The 15660-nt window shown below is 42.3% G+C and overlaps 1 protein-coding gene across 3 annotated transcripts in view; it reads left to right on the forward strand.

Moving 5' to 3' along the window:
- CFAP46 (cilia and flagella associated protein 46) overlaps window positions 1-15660 on the forward strand; it is a 2698259-nt gene that overhangs the window by 1792817 nt on the left and 889782 nt on the right. For all 3 annotated transcript variants that reach the window (XM_069611407.1, XM_069611408.1, XM_069611409.1), the window contains exon 42: window positions 746-943. In XM_069611407.1, the coding sequence (XP_069467508.1) occupies window positions 746-943 (198 nt within the window). The remainder of the gene's footprint in view (window positions 1-745; window positions 944-15660) is intronic.

Below are 15660 nucleotides of genomic sequence, written 5' to 3' on the forward strand. Positions count from 1 at the left end.
GTAGACATGACATTATGCTTCCCTCACACTGTACCTCCTTTTCGACTTTGCCTGGCAATATTCTGTTAGTTTCCACTAAGAGTGTGGAATGGAAGAAAATTATAACAATTAGGAAAATTATGCAAATTGGTCAGCAGTTATTCTAGAAGAAACATGGCAGCATGTTGTGTAAAAGTTTTCTTTTTTTAAAGTAAGTTTTATTAAGTGTTTACAATGATCAAATGCAGAATATAGTATTCAGGAATTAACAAAAATGTTAAGAATTGCTAGTCAAATAATCCAAGATAAATATGTAAATTGAGTTAACAATTGGAAGGCAACAAAGTAGTGTATCAAGGTTACAATAGGTAATTTTAAGTCATTAAAATGTATTTGCAAAGCTGTAACATCAGAATTAATTGAAACAATAGATGAGGGATATAAACTTAAAAAGACTACAGGAACACAAAAGAAGAATAAACAGACAGGACACGAGGAGAGGGAAAAACAAACAAAACCGAAATAAATTCAAGAGAGTCAGCTGAGGAGGCATTAAGATATTCAATCAATGGATTCCACTTGTGTCAAGCTTTGCCCAAGTTAAAAATGCTAAAACTGGGCATTGATAACAGAACTTAGAAGTCCAAACCTACAGGGTAACAGCGCCTTTTTTATTGCATCGATTGACTTTTCAAATATTAGCTCTTAGTCATTTACATTGTAGCACATAAAAAGCTGAATTGTGATACATGTGTCTATATTTCAGATACGGGGGATTAGCTTGCCGATCATGAGAAGAATTGCGACTATGAAAGTGAGTCTGGTGGATATAACCTTGGAAATGCTCGAGCTCATCAGCATTGAAAGGCAGAAGAAGATTCTACTCGATAAACAAAAAGGGTCAATGCACAAAGTTATTGAAGAATTTGTACAATCAGCTCAGGAATATAAAGCTACAGATCAGGTAATTACTGATGTATGTATGGATGCTTTGTGCCTTCTTCTGAGTATGGTGTTAGGCAAAAAACTAAATGGGGAAAACTGCTTTTTTCCTGCATCCACTGATTCCGATTTCTCTTGGAGATCGAAAATCCAAGACATATAGGTGTTCACCTAAGCCCAACCTGTTTGCTGTTAATCTGAAAAAAGGTGTTGAACTGCATTTTAACAGTCTCAGGTCTTTGGTTAGTTTCAGGTTGTCACAGCAGGCAGTCTAGACCATACTGGACACTCTAAGTACAATATTCAGTATTGCCATTCAAATGTCCTGTAGGGGAACACCTAGAAGCAAAATAACACTGAGTGTGGGAACATCTGGGAAATAATCACAGAGTAGAAACACATGGGAACAAAGTCATGGGAACAAAGTCACAGTCTGGGAGTACTAGAGGACAATATTACAATAGGGGAACACCTGCAGGACAAATCACAGTAGGACAGGGGGACCTAAGAGCACATTGTAGTGGAAAACATCTAAATGCAAATTACACTAGGTAAAACACCTGAGAGAAAATCACAGTGGGCAAAATTACAGCCAAAGAATACAAATTCCCATATTGGGAGCAAAAGTAAAAGTGAGGGAACACCTCTGAGAAATGGATACCCTCCCAGGTAAGTCTGTCAGTCTCTGGCCATAATATCGGATGCCTTAAGGAAAACCACTCCTTACTTTCTCCAGAGTAGGAATGGAAGCAATGGGTACCCTTCCACCACTAAATCAGGAGAATGTTACATTCTGGTAATTCTAACCGTTGCCACTCAGTACCATGAAACCTTCTAAATATGAAGTAACATCACTCAAAGCATCATCCAGCCTTTGATTCCATTTTTGTCCTAGGTAGCAGTTTACCTAAGGAGGTCTTGATAGATGAAGGAACCCCTTTCATGTCCCGCGTTATGACTGAGCTATAAAATCTATGTATCACCCTCCGCACCTCTGTCTATCACCCTCAGTCTGACAACCTAGTGGAGCCCATGAACCAGACCTTATACAACTTAATTTGGAAGCTAGTGTCCAAGGACACCAGGAACTGGGACAAGCTCCTTCCCCAGGCCTGATTTGCTACCATGAAAATAGCCCAGAGCACAATCTGCTTTTGAACCTTAAAGTTGGCCTCTGGCCAGTAAAACTGGACATTCAGGCCATCCTGGGGAATGGATAGGAAGGAGTCCAGGACCAAGGAGAAGGAACTATTTAGACTATTTAGACAAATGGTGCCGATCATTATCTGTGGGATTGATTAATGACCCCTAATCTAATCTTTTGATATTCATGAATCATGAGTGGACATATTATGATACAAGAGATATAATTAGTAAAAAGAGACAATTTAACATCATGTTTAGATCTAGTATTGAGACGTGCTGCCATGCAATGTTCCAAACTGTGGATGTGACATATGTTGTTCCAACAACCCTTAACAGGTTTTTAGAGTCTTTCCAGTTGGCTGTAATTGCAATAAACAAGTCATATAAACCATGGGCGGGTGTGATTTATTTTGTACTTGCAAGGGCTAAGCGCCCCAGGAGTATGTTAGGGAATTTTAGGGGAGGATCAACCTTAAAAATGATATTCAAGAGAGACCTCACCTCTCAACAGAATGAATGCACAAAGGAGCACTGAAAGAACATATGACAGTATGATCCACAGATGTTGCGATAAGTTCAGCAGTTTCTGTCCCTTCCAAATTTGGTTTTCAAGAGGCACATTGGGGGAAATAAAGGCCCTGTGAAGGAAGAAAAATAGATTTTGTGAAATGTTGGCAGCAGTGGAGACAGTCCTGACCTTAGACCAGAGTGATTACCATGTTTTATTAACAAAGCCTTTCCCACAGTCCATTTCCCACTGGGTTTGGATAGACCATCTATCAGCAGGAAAATCTTTGGTGCTTAATAGTTTATAGAATTGAGCCGCTTTGATATTGGGAGTAAAAGTCATGAACAGGATTTTTGTAGGGTTGGGAATGAGCTAATTCTGAGTGAAGTGCAGAAAAATATTAAGGCATGCGTTATCTAATTTATTGTAGAAGCCAAAGTCTGATGAGGGCAAGGAGAACCTTTTTTTCAAATCATGGAAGGATTCCCAGCCAGTAGTGTGATAGATTTGGTGAATTAATCTAATACCCTTGCTAATCCAGGACTTTCTATAAATTGTCCTGTTGTTGAATGATTTATGTTTGTTTTTCTGTAGAAAAGGTGATGATTTTAGAGTCAGCGAGCGAGTGGGTTTGAAGAGAACGTTTCTAAGGGCAGAAACAGCCGCCTTAATCGGGTTAGTAAGTTTAGTAGTGAAAGATCCAAAAATATAGATCAAATCTTGGGTTCTGATGGGTGTGGTTAACGCCCTTTCAAGAATGAACAAGGTGGGGAGGTCCTAAAATTCAGAGGTATTAAGCCAGATGCATGATTGTTTAATAAGGACTGGATTATGGTATTGTTTGAAGTCTGGAATCTTGACACCACCATGTTCAAAGGGGGCTCTAAGTTTGCTTACCGAAATTCTCTTATTTTTACCGATGTCCCATAAGAAGTTGAGTAGGATAGAGTTTATGGCAGAGAAGATGGAAATGGGAAGGGGCATGGGGGAGCATTTGGAGGTAATTGTTACACCATTTCGCTGATGGCAGCGTAGGCGTCATTGGTCCCTGTGTGGAGCTATGATTCGAGGAAACTCCGATATAGCAAGAGAATCCTATGCCTGCAGTCTAGTTGTTTCACGTAGCCGTCAGGAACACGTGATCAGTCATCTGATCCTTCTTAAGGAACCCGGAACTCCGCTCCAACGCGTCGCTTCTGCTGAATGTGATGCTCCGTAAGTTCGCTAAGATTCAGAACCTCGAACCCTATTCTATCGATAATTATCCAACTCTCTTTTTCTCACTAACGTTCCTTTTTGTTATAGAATTGTATCTCGTCTCGGCCTGCTCATTTCCTCTCCTTCGATCAGTCCAGGGAATTCCCTCGTCCCTTCAAGCGGGGGCCCTCCATTTGATATTCCGCTCTAGTCAGCAAGTCCGCCTAGCGGAAGTAATTCCTACATTTGGTCTATCTTTTCTTTGTTTAGAACCATACTTACCATTCTTCCTTTGTCAGTTGTTACCCTCCTCTTTGGACTACTACTCCTTCAACTGCCCGGGAAGACCCATTCGAAGGATCTAACTCCAGTCATATCCAAAGTTAGTTTCACACTTTCCTCATCAATTTACCATTCATTCTGCTCTTCTTATACTTACCTGTTATTCTCGTTCTGTAGGTCTCTTTCCACTTCGCCAAATAGAGAAGGGCCATCCTGAGGGACAACCAATCCTGACATCCGGATTCTTTCCTTACAAGAAGGCTGATTCAAGATCTCCAGGGTTTTATTCCCCAGAGGGTTTCCCTGGGGTTCGTGTTTCCCCTCATCGATTCTTTTAACTTTGGTACTAAGGGGGAACAGGGATTCCGGGGTGATTCTTCTCTTCTGCTGTTGCTGCTCCGGACATGTTGGCATCCGATCAGGTTAGTGTTTCTACTTCTAAAATATCTTTTTTGGGATTTGGTAATACAATACCGAGAGGTACTAACCTCAACGGAGTTATAACTGTTACAGTAATAGAGAAATATGGGTGAAAGCATCATCTTAATAGTTTCAAGACACCCCCATCAAGACAGTTATAAGGGAGACCAGAGAGAGGTAGGTTCCTTATGTTTAAGAAGAAGAGATTAAGAGTTTAATTTTATAGTATTTTTAGTAGAAGAGGTAAAGAGTAAGCCCAAATATTTAAATGAGTTGTCACACCATTGACAGCCAAACATATCAATTTCATGCTTGAGGCAAAATGAGTTAAGAGGGAAGGTATCTGTTTTATCTTTATTTAATTTATAGCCAGAGGCTAAAGAAAAATCATTGAGGACTGCCAAAAGGTATGGAATATGATCTTTTGGATTTTTTAGAAGAATTAGAATGTCGTCGGCGTATGCTGCTATTTTAAATTCATGTTTGCCGCAGGTTACACCAGGAATTTGAGGGTTAGTTCTTATAAGTTGAAACAGAGGATCAAGAGATAAAACATATAGAATGGGAGAGAAAGGGCAGCCCTTTCTAGTGCCCCTTTTAAGGGGGAAGAAATATGATGATTGACCGTTAATGTAGATTGAGGATTTGGGGTTGGAGTATAGAAGTTTGACCAGCGAGAATAAGCCTTCTCCGCAGCCATGCCAGTGTAAAGATTGAAACAAGAAGTCGCAGTGCACTCGATTGAAAGCATTTTCAGCATTGAGCACTATGGTGGCATAGCCATGATTATCTGTTTTGTCTTTTGCTATAAGATGCATGGCATCCAGTAAAAGTCTTGCGTTTGAGGAGATGTTTCTCCCTTTTACATTCCCAACTTGATATAATTTCATTTGTTTCGGGAGGTAAGATTCAATTCTGTTAGCAAGTATCCCTGCAAATATCTTACATTCAACGTTAATTAGGGAAATGGGCTTATACGTTTTAGGAAGGTCAGAGTCTTTTAGGGCTTTAGGGAAGAGAATCAAAGTGGCTTTGGCAAATGACCCGTCCGAGGAGTTTTTGTTAGCGAAATAGATAAAGAGTGATTTGAGTTTAGGCGATAGGATACTAGAAAATCGATTAAAGAACTTAGAAGAGAGGCCATTAGGGCCAGATGCCTTGCCAGTCTTAAGATCTTTAGTTGCCTGAATGATTTCTTGGGTGGATATTCCAGAGTCAAGGCTGCTAAGATCTATCTGGGGATCAGAATTTCTCTTAATGTTTTGGAAGAAAGAGAGCAGGTTATCGGGAGCAATGGTAACATTTGGGGAATAAAGGTGAGAGTAAAAGGTTTTGAAGATAGCTAGAATCTCACTAGAGCTAGTAACGGTAGTGCCTGCACAATTCTTAATGTGCAAGATGTAGGTTTTCTCTCTGCAGGATTTTAAATAGGAAGCAAGAGCCTGCCCTGCTTTTTTAGAGGTTTGGTATATTTTAGAATGGTATTAGAAGCTAGTTCAGTAAGTTTCTAATTAATTTGCGTACGCAATAATAACATTTTATGAAGTTTACGTTGAGAGGGGCATTGATAGTATATTTTCTCAGTTTTGGAAAGTTCCAGAAATAATTTACCTAACACCTTTTTGTATTCTTTTTTCTTTCTGCTAACATATTGAATAACATGTTCTCTCAGTGTCGCCTTAAATGCATCCCAATTATTACCCGTAGAGTTATCTTCATCCTTATTGTCAAGAAAGAACTATTGCTGAAAACTGGTAAATGACTTAATAAACCGATTGTCTTGTAATAGTGTATTATTTATTTATTTATTTATTGTGATATAGTTTAAATTATAAACTTTACACAAAGCAAAAGAAATAAATATCATAAAATTAGAATATACAGTAAAAAACAAAGATAAAATATCATAACATAGTGTATTATTGAAGCACCATCTGTCGGAATGTTTACTAATATTAAGAAATTCAAAGGTAGTAACGACAGGGGCGTGATCAGAGATCACAATGTTGGCAATACGAGAATCAAGAACAGTGTGTGACAGTGATTTAGTGACAGAAATATAATCTTAGATGTGAGAGGGAATCATGGGGCAGTGAGTGAAAAAGTCTGTGTGGTGCAAGAGCCTCCAGGTATCAGCAAATCCAGTCTCTGATATGCAGCGGATAAATGCGTCGTGGGACTTGGAGTTTCGGAAGACGCATTTGGATCTCCTATCCATGAAAGGCTCAAAGACATTATTAAAGTCTCCACATACCACAAGGTTAGTAAGGTCTGATTGTAAGATGTTTTGTTTCACCGAGTCCCAGATATTGGGGTCTGGCAGGGTGGGACCATAAATATTCATAATAAAAATAACATTAGCCCACACCCACCGCCCATTATTATCGGAATTTTGATTAATAATCTTGTAGGGGAGGCTCTTACTAATGAGTATGGCAACACCATTTTTCTTTGCTGGGACAGGGCTAGCAATAACATCATGGACCTCAGCTTCATTGATTCGACCATGGACAGGTGGGTCTCCTGTATGCAGGCAACAGGGGGACAAATCTTATGAGATGTGAGAGTACTTTACATCAATTAATTGAGTTGTTAATCCCTTTCACATTCTAGGATATGCATTTAAACATGCTCATTATTGATGAAAGATGCTAGTAAATATGAACAATATATGTATGACACAGCAATTGAATAAAGTAAATACCCATTGTAGAATGATGATGGAAAAAACAAACATATAAATGTCACTACTTGTGTAATGTACCAATTAAGAGAGAGTAGGACAGATAAGGGGAATACATAAGGAAGGTGGGGAGACGAACAACCCTGACATATGTATGACATGATAGTAAAATAAGAGATGTAGAGAAAAAAATGAGGAAAAAGTGAAGTGCTGACAAATAGAAGAAAAGATAGGTGTCAGGAAAATAATTGAAAGATGAACCAAGCGATTCTGAGGGCAAGGAGAGCCCTGGCTGGACGACAAAATGAGTCCTGCTGGTTGCAGGGCACCTGAGCCACAACAACCTTGCCTGCGAACTATATCAAGGATAACTAAGCCTAAAGTCAATACCCGCAGCGAAAAATAGGAGCTGTATCATAATGAGAAATGCTTGACTGAGTGGAGAGTCAGGTGGCAGAAGTAGAGGGCAAGGGTAGAGTATAAGTGTCCATGCTATCAGCCTTGAGGGATCTTATAAAGGATTTGAGGTCCGCAGGATCATCGAAGACAGATGTTCTTCCATTGTGTATGACTTTGAAGGAGCAAGGATAGAAAAGGCCACATCTGATGTTCAGTTGCTTAAGAGGAGGACAATATGAGAGGAATTCCTTACGCCGCTGAGCCGTATTCCAAGTGACATCCTGCAAAATGTAAATCCTGCTGCCTTGCCAGATGAGATTGCGTTTTTCTTTAGCTTTGGAAATGATGAGCTGCAGCTGAGTATATTCCAGTAGTAAAAGAATAAGAGTGCATGGCATGGGATGTTGAGCATGAGCCAATTTTAGATGCCCAATTCTGTGTGCCGACACGCTGAGTTGACTTATTTGAAAACTTAATGTGCAATAGATATATATGGGATACATTGTCACCGTAATCCTATTTCTGATGCTTGTATCTGCCTATATCCACGTGCCATGCATAGGCCGACATCCAGTGGTAGCCGCTAAGCACCACAGCTTCTGTCCCCGAAACTTGAAAAGTGACGCTGACCGGGCGAGCCAGCAACACCATCCCCAGTGTGACATCCACTGACCCACAGTGCTCCCCGCATCGAGGCCCCTCAGACTGTTTTCTTTCTGGCATGAGGTTGCATGAAGTGTAGCATGAGTACAGGTGTAGTAAAGCAGAATTATAACAGCCCGGAACACATCTATGCACCTTCTACTCCATAGGGGAGGAAGGGTGGGTGCATGTGAATCTAAGCAGATACAAGCATCAAAAATACGATTGCAGTGAGTAATGTATCCCTTCTGAGGCTTGTGGAATCTGCTTCGATCACATGCTATGCATAGATTAGCGAGCAGTGTCTGGAGAAGGTGGGTTGTGAGAAGATACAGTGGCAAATAAATGTTTTAGCACCGGTTGTCCCACCTTGGAATCTGCTTTAGAGTGTGTCCATGCAGTAGTGCTGAGTAAAAGTATGAATAGAGGCCAAGGTAGCTCCTGTACTCCTGGTAGAGTGAGCCCTTTGTGTGAAAGGCAGAGTTTTATTTGACCGAGTAGCACAGCTGCATGCATCAGACTATCCATCTGGAGATGGCGTTTTTTGCAAACATCTCCTTCCCTGCCAGGCGCTATGGAGACAAACAGTTGGTCTGTTTTTCTAAGTGGTCTGCTCTTGTTTATGTAGTAAATGACTGCCCTCCTTACATAAGGTGTATGGAGTTTTTTCTCAGCTGAGCTTGATGGATTTTGAAAGAAAGCTGGTAGTTTGATGCACTGATTGACATGGAACTTAGAAATGAACTTCGGTGAAAACCTAGGGTGTGTTCTTAATACCAGTTTGTCTTTGTGGATAAGGATTTTGCACTGACAAAGCTTGTAGTTCACTGACTCTTCTTATGGAGGTGATATCCACCAGAAACGCTGTTTTATATGTCTGGTGTTTAAGGCTGGACTTGTGCATAGGCTCAAAGGGGGGGGGTCCTATGAGCTTTGCAACTACTACATTTACGTTCCACCCTGGAGGCGGTTTGAAATGGGAGGGCGGAGTCTTTTTTTACTCCCTCCATGAACACCTTAATGACAGGGATCTTCCACCAGTTCAGATTACTTTGTGAAGTGGTGTTCGCGGATAGAGCAACGAGGTGTACTTTAAGTTCAAATCTAGCCCTGAGTTTAGTAAGTGAAGCATGTAATGAAGAATGTGGGATGGAGTACATTCTATAGGATTAATTTGTTTTCACTAGCACCAAATCACAAATCTTTTCCACTTGTTAAAGTAACAGTGTCTAGTGTTTGGTTTACGTGCCTCGTTGAGGATGTCCATACACCTTTGAGGTTGTTTTAAATGTCCAAATTCTATGACTTCAGGAGCCAAGCTGCCAAGTTCATAGACTGAGGTTGATTTGAAGGTATAACGTTGCCCCCTCCCCGTGCTGTGTAAGCATGCTGTAGGGGCACAGGAGTTTGAGTGGATCGCACATTGCTAGTTTACGCAGATGTGAAAACCAAAGCTGTCTCACCCACATAGGAGCAACTAGGATTTGTGTCACTGGTTCCTTGTTCATCTTGTTTACCACCTTGCTCATTAGAGGAGTTGGGGGGAAAAGCAAGCGTAGGCAAATTTCCCTGACCAGTTCATCCACAGGGCGTTATTTTGGACTCATGTTGGGGAAACCTGGATGGGAATTGTGTGTGTTGTCTTGTGGCGAACACGTCTAGAGGTGGGTACCCCCATAGTGTGAAGATGTTAATATTTCTGTCAAGCTGCCACTCGTGCTCTTCGGGTAGAGGATCTCTGCCTAATGAGTCTTCTAGAGAATTGGAACATATTGCAGTGTTAGAAACATGCGCCGCTTGAGTGCCCACTTCCAATTTCTTTGTGCCAACCTGGACAGACTTGGAGAGTGTGTGCCTCCCCTGTTTGTTTATATAAAACAAACATGGCAGTGGTGCTGTCTGTGAGGACTTGAATTGTCTGGAATGACAGGTGCACTTGGAAAGCTTAAAGGGCTTTGAGCAATGCTAGTTGTTCCAGAAGATTTATGTAGTTCTGCAGTGTGATCTGCGTCCACAGGCCATGCGATTTGTGGTGAAGGTAATGGGCTCCCCATCCGGTGAGCGAAGCCTCTGTAGTGAAAACTACCTGCACCATAGGATTGTGAAAAGGTTTCCCCTTAAACATGTTCTCCTTGGTCCACCAGCATAGTGCTTGTACTAGGGTTAGCAAAACTACCACTAGATCGTCCCAATGACCACATGCCTGAGACCACTGTTTCGCTAACCATTCTTGCATTGGACGCATGCACAGCTGTGCATGTGGGACCAGGCAAATGCATGATGCCATCATCCCGAGCAGGCGCATTGTTTTGCATACGGTTATTTGGCAACCAGCTAGATATTTAGGTATTTTCAGAAGTATGTTTTGCACTCTTTCGTTTGAAGGAAAGACTAGACCCTCTTCCATTTTTATGGCAGCTCCTAAGAGCTGTTTGGTCTTGTTTGGAACGAGACTTGATTTCTTCACGTTGATTGAGAACCCCAATTTGAACAGCAGATTAATTATGTTCTTTGTGTATTTGGCTTGCAAATTTGGGGGGTTTCCCCTGTTATTAGCCAGTCGTCAAGATCATTGTACTGATATTGATATTTTATTTGTATCGCGCTCGTACACAAGCGTTTCAGATTGTGACGAGGGATGGGAACAAGGGAGAACAAAACAATGATCTTGCTAGGCCCAGTGACATTGAGAACGTGTAAGTGCATGGAAGAGGGAAAGGGGAAAGTACTTCGGAGGGGTTGGGGGAGGAGTGGAAATAAAAAAATAAAATAAAATAAAAAAATAAAACAAATATAAAAATGTAAAAAAATACACTGGGATTGATTCCCTGTGTAGATGCACTGCCACTACCGCTAGTACCTTTGTAAATAACCTTGGAGCGGGGGCTATGCCAAAGGTTAGTACCTTGAACTGGTAGTGTTGGTTTGCCATTTTGAAACACAAGAACCTTCTGTGCGCTGGGAACATTGAAATGTGAAAGTATGCATCCTTCATATACAAGGTTGCTATGTAGCCCCCCTGCTTCAGCAGTGGGATCACTTCTTGTAGCATTCTCATGCAGAATTTATGTGGCTTGACATATGTGTTAGTCTTTTACTGTTTTGATGGGTGACCTTTTTATGTCCCTCCATAGTGTGTGATTAGAGTTATAGTTTCCAATAACGTTTGGGCTGTTAATTTCTCTTTTATGTGCTTGGGTGAGCTACTGTTCCCAAGTAGTAAAGAGGGATTTTGATCCCCCTTTACATTTTATATAGTGAGCCAGCACACCCCACCTTATGTAGGTTGCTGGGGGGATACAATGTATCCCCCTACTTATTTACCTGTAGCATTTTTTTACAATTGCAAGCTTACTTGAAAGGCTGGTGGAAGTGGTTTTACCTTATAGACCTTTTAGTCTTATTACTTGCAGGCTGATAAATCAGCCTCGCTAATGCACAGAAAGGCCCCCATTTTGCTAAAATGGTGGGCTTCTTTTTTTGCCATTTCTCATTTGCTTGTCGATTCTGAGGTCATCCCCTGCCATTCTAGGCAGGAACGACGTCAGTGGACGTTTTGTCTTCAGCGGGAATCCTTTGTATTCCCCGACCAGGCTCCAGATTGTCTGAGAAGGCAGGAAGCAAGGGAGGAGTCAAAAACTCTGTAGCCCATTTTATTGCACCTTGCCTGAAAGGAGCCAAGTCTCAATGGGGGGCTGGCTGTCCCGATTGGATAGCCAGACCAACCCTTTCTGTAAACTGCAGGGAGATATTGCAGAAGTTGTGCTGTAGTTCCTGATAAATACTCTGAACCTGAAAGCTGCTGACAAGTTGACAACTGGAGCAGTGTAAGGAAGGCATGGTATCAATAGTAAGACAGACACTAGTGACCACAGTTCAAGGGTGTTTATTGAACTTTGGCAAGGTTGTGATAAACGCCTATCTAAACCTACAGATGGGAGCAAGCTACGACCATAAAGTAATAATAATGCAGTCCTAGTGGATTCTTGTCAAAATAAAAGGGTCTATACTAAAAAAAACATTGCCAATCCTTACCACTCATTTACAAATAATGTGGGGTAATGTTCATGATAAAGAAAGAGGTGTTCACAAAATAATATGTCAGGATGATCGGGCTGTTGGACTCCACTTCCCCACGTTTTCAGCACAGAGCAACGCGGATCACTCGAGCAAAGCACACACTCCGGCTTCTGCGGCACGTGGATACAGTTCCATTTTCCCAGTTCAGGACCTTCTGTGTCCAAGTCTCTTTACGTCTTGCAAGTCTCTTGACGCAGAGGGCCTGTTGTACCAAAAACAATGCACAAACGTTCTTTTCCTTTTCACCAATATTCAACTTGGGTGTTTACCGTGGATCCCCCTTTCCGGGCTCAGATCCCATTCAAAACAAGGTTCAGAGAATTATTTCTATATTTAACAGAATTCTTTCTCGGGTGACTTACGGTTCACCCCGCATACCCCTCTGCCGGGCTCAGATCCCTTTCAAAACAAGGTTCAGAGAATTATTTTTCAGGTGACTCACGGTTCACCCCGGATCCCACCCCCCCTCTTCCGGGCTCAGATCCCATTCATTCATTCAATTAGTCTCCCTCAGCCGGGCTCGGACCAATTGTGATGTACATTAAGCTATCGAAGAGTTTCGAATGTGCAAAGGGTTTAGCTTAACCCGTTGCATGACCACTTCGATCTCAATATTTATTTCTCTCACACTCAGCAACAGTTGGATACGTAACAGAGACTTTCGAATGGGCACCCACGTGGCGCCAGACCACTCTGTGTTTGGTATCTTTTCTTGGTCTCTCAAAGCTCAATTATAGAGTTCAACTATTTCCTTTGGTGCCAATTATATTTGTGTCGCTCATCCCAAATGCCTCATACACTGTTCTCTTTATACAATGTTGCTGCTTGTAACCTTGGTTCAAAACACAAGCTGGTTTGGTATCAGTCTCTGTGACTCACTCTGCTGTCTTTTCGGACACCGCTTTGTTGTAGCAGACGACGATAGTACCACAACAGCAATCGCTCCTCCCCGCCTTGGTTATCGACTCGGGAGTGTCCCGGCTACCTCTCACACACTGCAGTTTCGATGAGCCTTAGTTCCTGGCCTTCAGCTTCTTACTTTCCAAGGCTCTTCAATGGAACGGTCTTTACAGGTCAAGGGTGCTTCCCTCCTTGTAACCCTCTCTGGTCTCGCTGTCTTCCTCCTTGTATTAAACTGCCATCTTGGAACTGCTGTTTCCTCATGTGTTGTGCCTCACTCGGAGTGTGCTTTCGTGCTCTACCTTTTATCTGTGTGCTGAAGTGCGATGGAAGTCAGGTGCGTGTAATGATCCATAATTGCTGACCATGGGGTTGGGACATGTCAGGTATACTGCTCTGGTGTTAGTCCATTGTCGCTCTCTGTGAACTGTCTGTGAGAAAGTGTTTGTGTCTGGAAAGGGGGATGAGGGGTTGAGTTCCTAGGTATCCTGCCTGGTAGGATGAGGAAAAGGTGTTACAGCAAAGGGGATACTGCATCTCACCCTCCAGTGTCCCATTTCCACTCCCCGAAGACCCTTGATCCAGGTGGTCCTCCCGCATTTGTCCACCCCCAAGAACTGGATCCACAAGCGATGGCCGTGTCCTGGCCACCTGGATGACAGATCACCAGGGACTAGCGGGCGAGACACCTTCAGGTTTCTCACTGAAAAAAACGAAGAGGAAGATGAAGAAAGGATGGCTGTAGCCATTTCTAGTGTCTGGAGAACCTGCTGTGTAACGGGAGCCTGCTGTAACCCTTCCTTCCAATCGACCTGGGGGTCCTAAACATGGTGAATCCTACCCAGAGACTGGTGAGATCCACTACTCTCGGGAAGTCCTGCTTTCTGAGCCATCCCACAAAGTGCTGCCACCTTGCTGGGCTGCAATACCCCAGTCCCCTTGGACCTCAAGCCATTGTGTGGTGCATGGTCTTCTGAAGCCCATCTGAAACTTTGGTGGCCTCCTCCTGGCTCTCCAGAGACATGATTCGAATCCATCAAGTCCTCTCACCAGAGTACAGGACCGAGAGAGCGAATAAAATCCGACCAGCAATATTTTTTTTTTCATCTGGCGGCTGTAAAAAGGTGTCAAATCCGCAGAGCCACAAGAATCCATGAATAAACCTTTCCTTGGAGCTTCCTCTGATGACTGCTGCTGGAAGTTCCCATCCAGTGCCCAGTTCTTTTGTCTCCAGACCAAGATTCCAGGGACCAGGTCCTGTGCTGCTGCATCCCGAAGGTTTCCACTCCGAAAGCTCTTCTTTTCTCCTAAGGTACTGTGTGGGCGTGGGTAATACTTGCCTTAAGTCTGGGGTGCATCCTGTGAGGCTGAGTAGTTGATTTGTGTGGTTGGGAGTTTGCGCATACCGCGTGCCCAGGCCAAATGCTGGAACACATATAGGGATATAGGGAGCTTTCTCAGAAGTTCCGGAACACTTTAACTCTGAAAGTGAATACGTACTTGTATAAGAAGATCTCCTATGGAACTTTGACTTTCCTGCAACTGAAACCTATCTCAACCTGCCTACAGCTGGCACCTAGACCACAAGGGTCCCTCTTTTGCCTCTGAGAAAACTCATGCAATAGACTACGGAAGGACTGGGTAAGAAAAGGCTTCTGTCTTGAAAAGTATAACCAGTATAAATGTACTTACTTGCTGAAAGAATTAGTGTGGTAACTGTATCTCTGTGAAAGAAGTTAGTGTCCTTTAAGTTATACTAACATTTTAGTTGCAGTGTGCCCTCTAAAAAGTATAGAAGTTGCATTACTCACTTTTGCATCATCACGAGTTGGGTGGTATCCCGGCTGTAATTTCACCCCACTGTAATAGTGTTAGCGCCCACCGGTCAACCGGTATCACCGCCAGATCATGGGTTGGTGTTAATTTTCGCTGCGAATACTGCGCGCTAATACAGCCGGCCGTAATACGGTGCTAAATGGTATTTTCACCTCCAGAGAAATGCTGGAGGTAAAACAGCCCATTTAGTGGCCAACTTGTGATAGGACTAAAACTTAAATGCGGCGGTAATACTGTTAACATTGCATTTAAGGGCTACCGCCCAACTCATGATGAGGCCATTTGAATGGGTTTACCCCGTTCTGAAAAGTAATACGTGTTGGTTCTGTTTTATCATTGCTTAACTGAATGAGTGTAAAAGCTTACCAATAGGGTTTACCTACCTTGAATGACAATGTGTTCTTGTTAATGTGTTATTGGGTTTTGCTCCCCTTTATCTGCTATATACAGACCTAAACAGTCTTGAAGTTAATACTTATGAGTTGCTTGAAGCCCATCTTAAAAAGTATATGGTTACCTACCTTGAATAGCTGCTGCTCTTCTAAACATGTAACACTGGGTTGTGCCTCCCCTGAATCTGCTTAAAGCATTTCCAAAATAGTCATAAGGTTAATTACTTACCTTAAAATCCCTTGGGTCTTTCTTA

Source organism: Ambystoma mexicanum, chromosome 8, assembly GCF_040938575.1.
Source record: "Ambystoma mexicanum isolate Mex_15411 chromosome 8, UKY_AmexF1_1, whole genome shotgun sequence".
In the NCBI taxonomy this organism is placed as follows: domain Eukaryota; kingdom Metazoa; phylum Chordata; class Amphibia; order Caudata; family Ambystomatidae; genus Ambystoma; species Ambystoma mexicanum.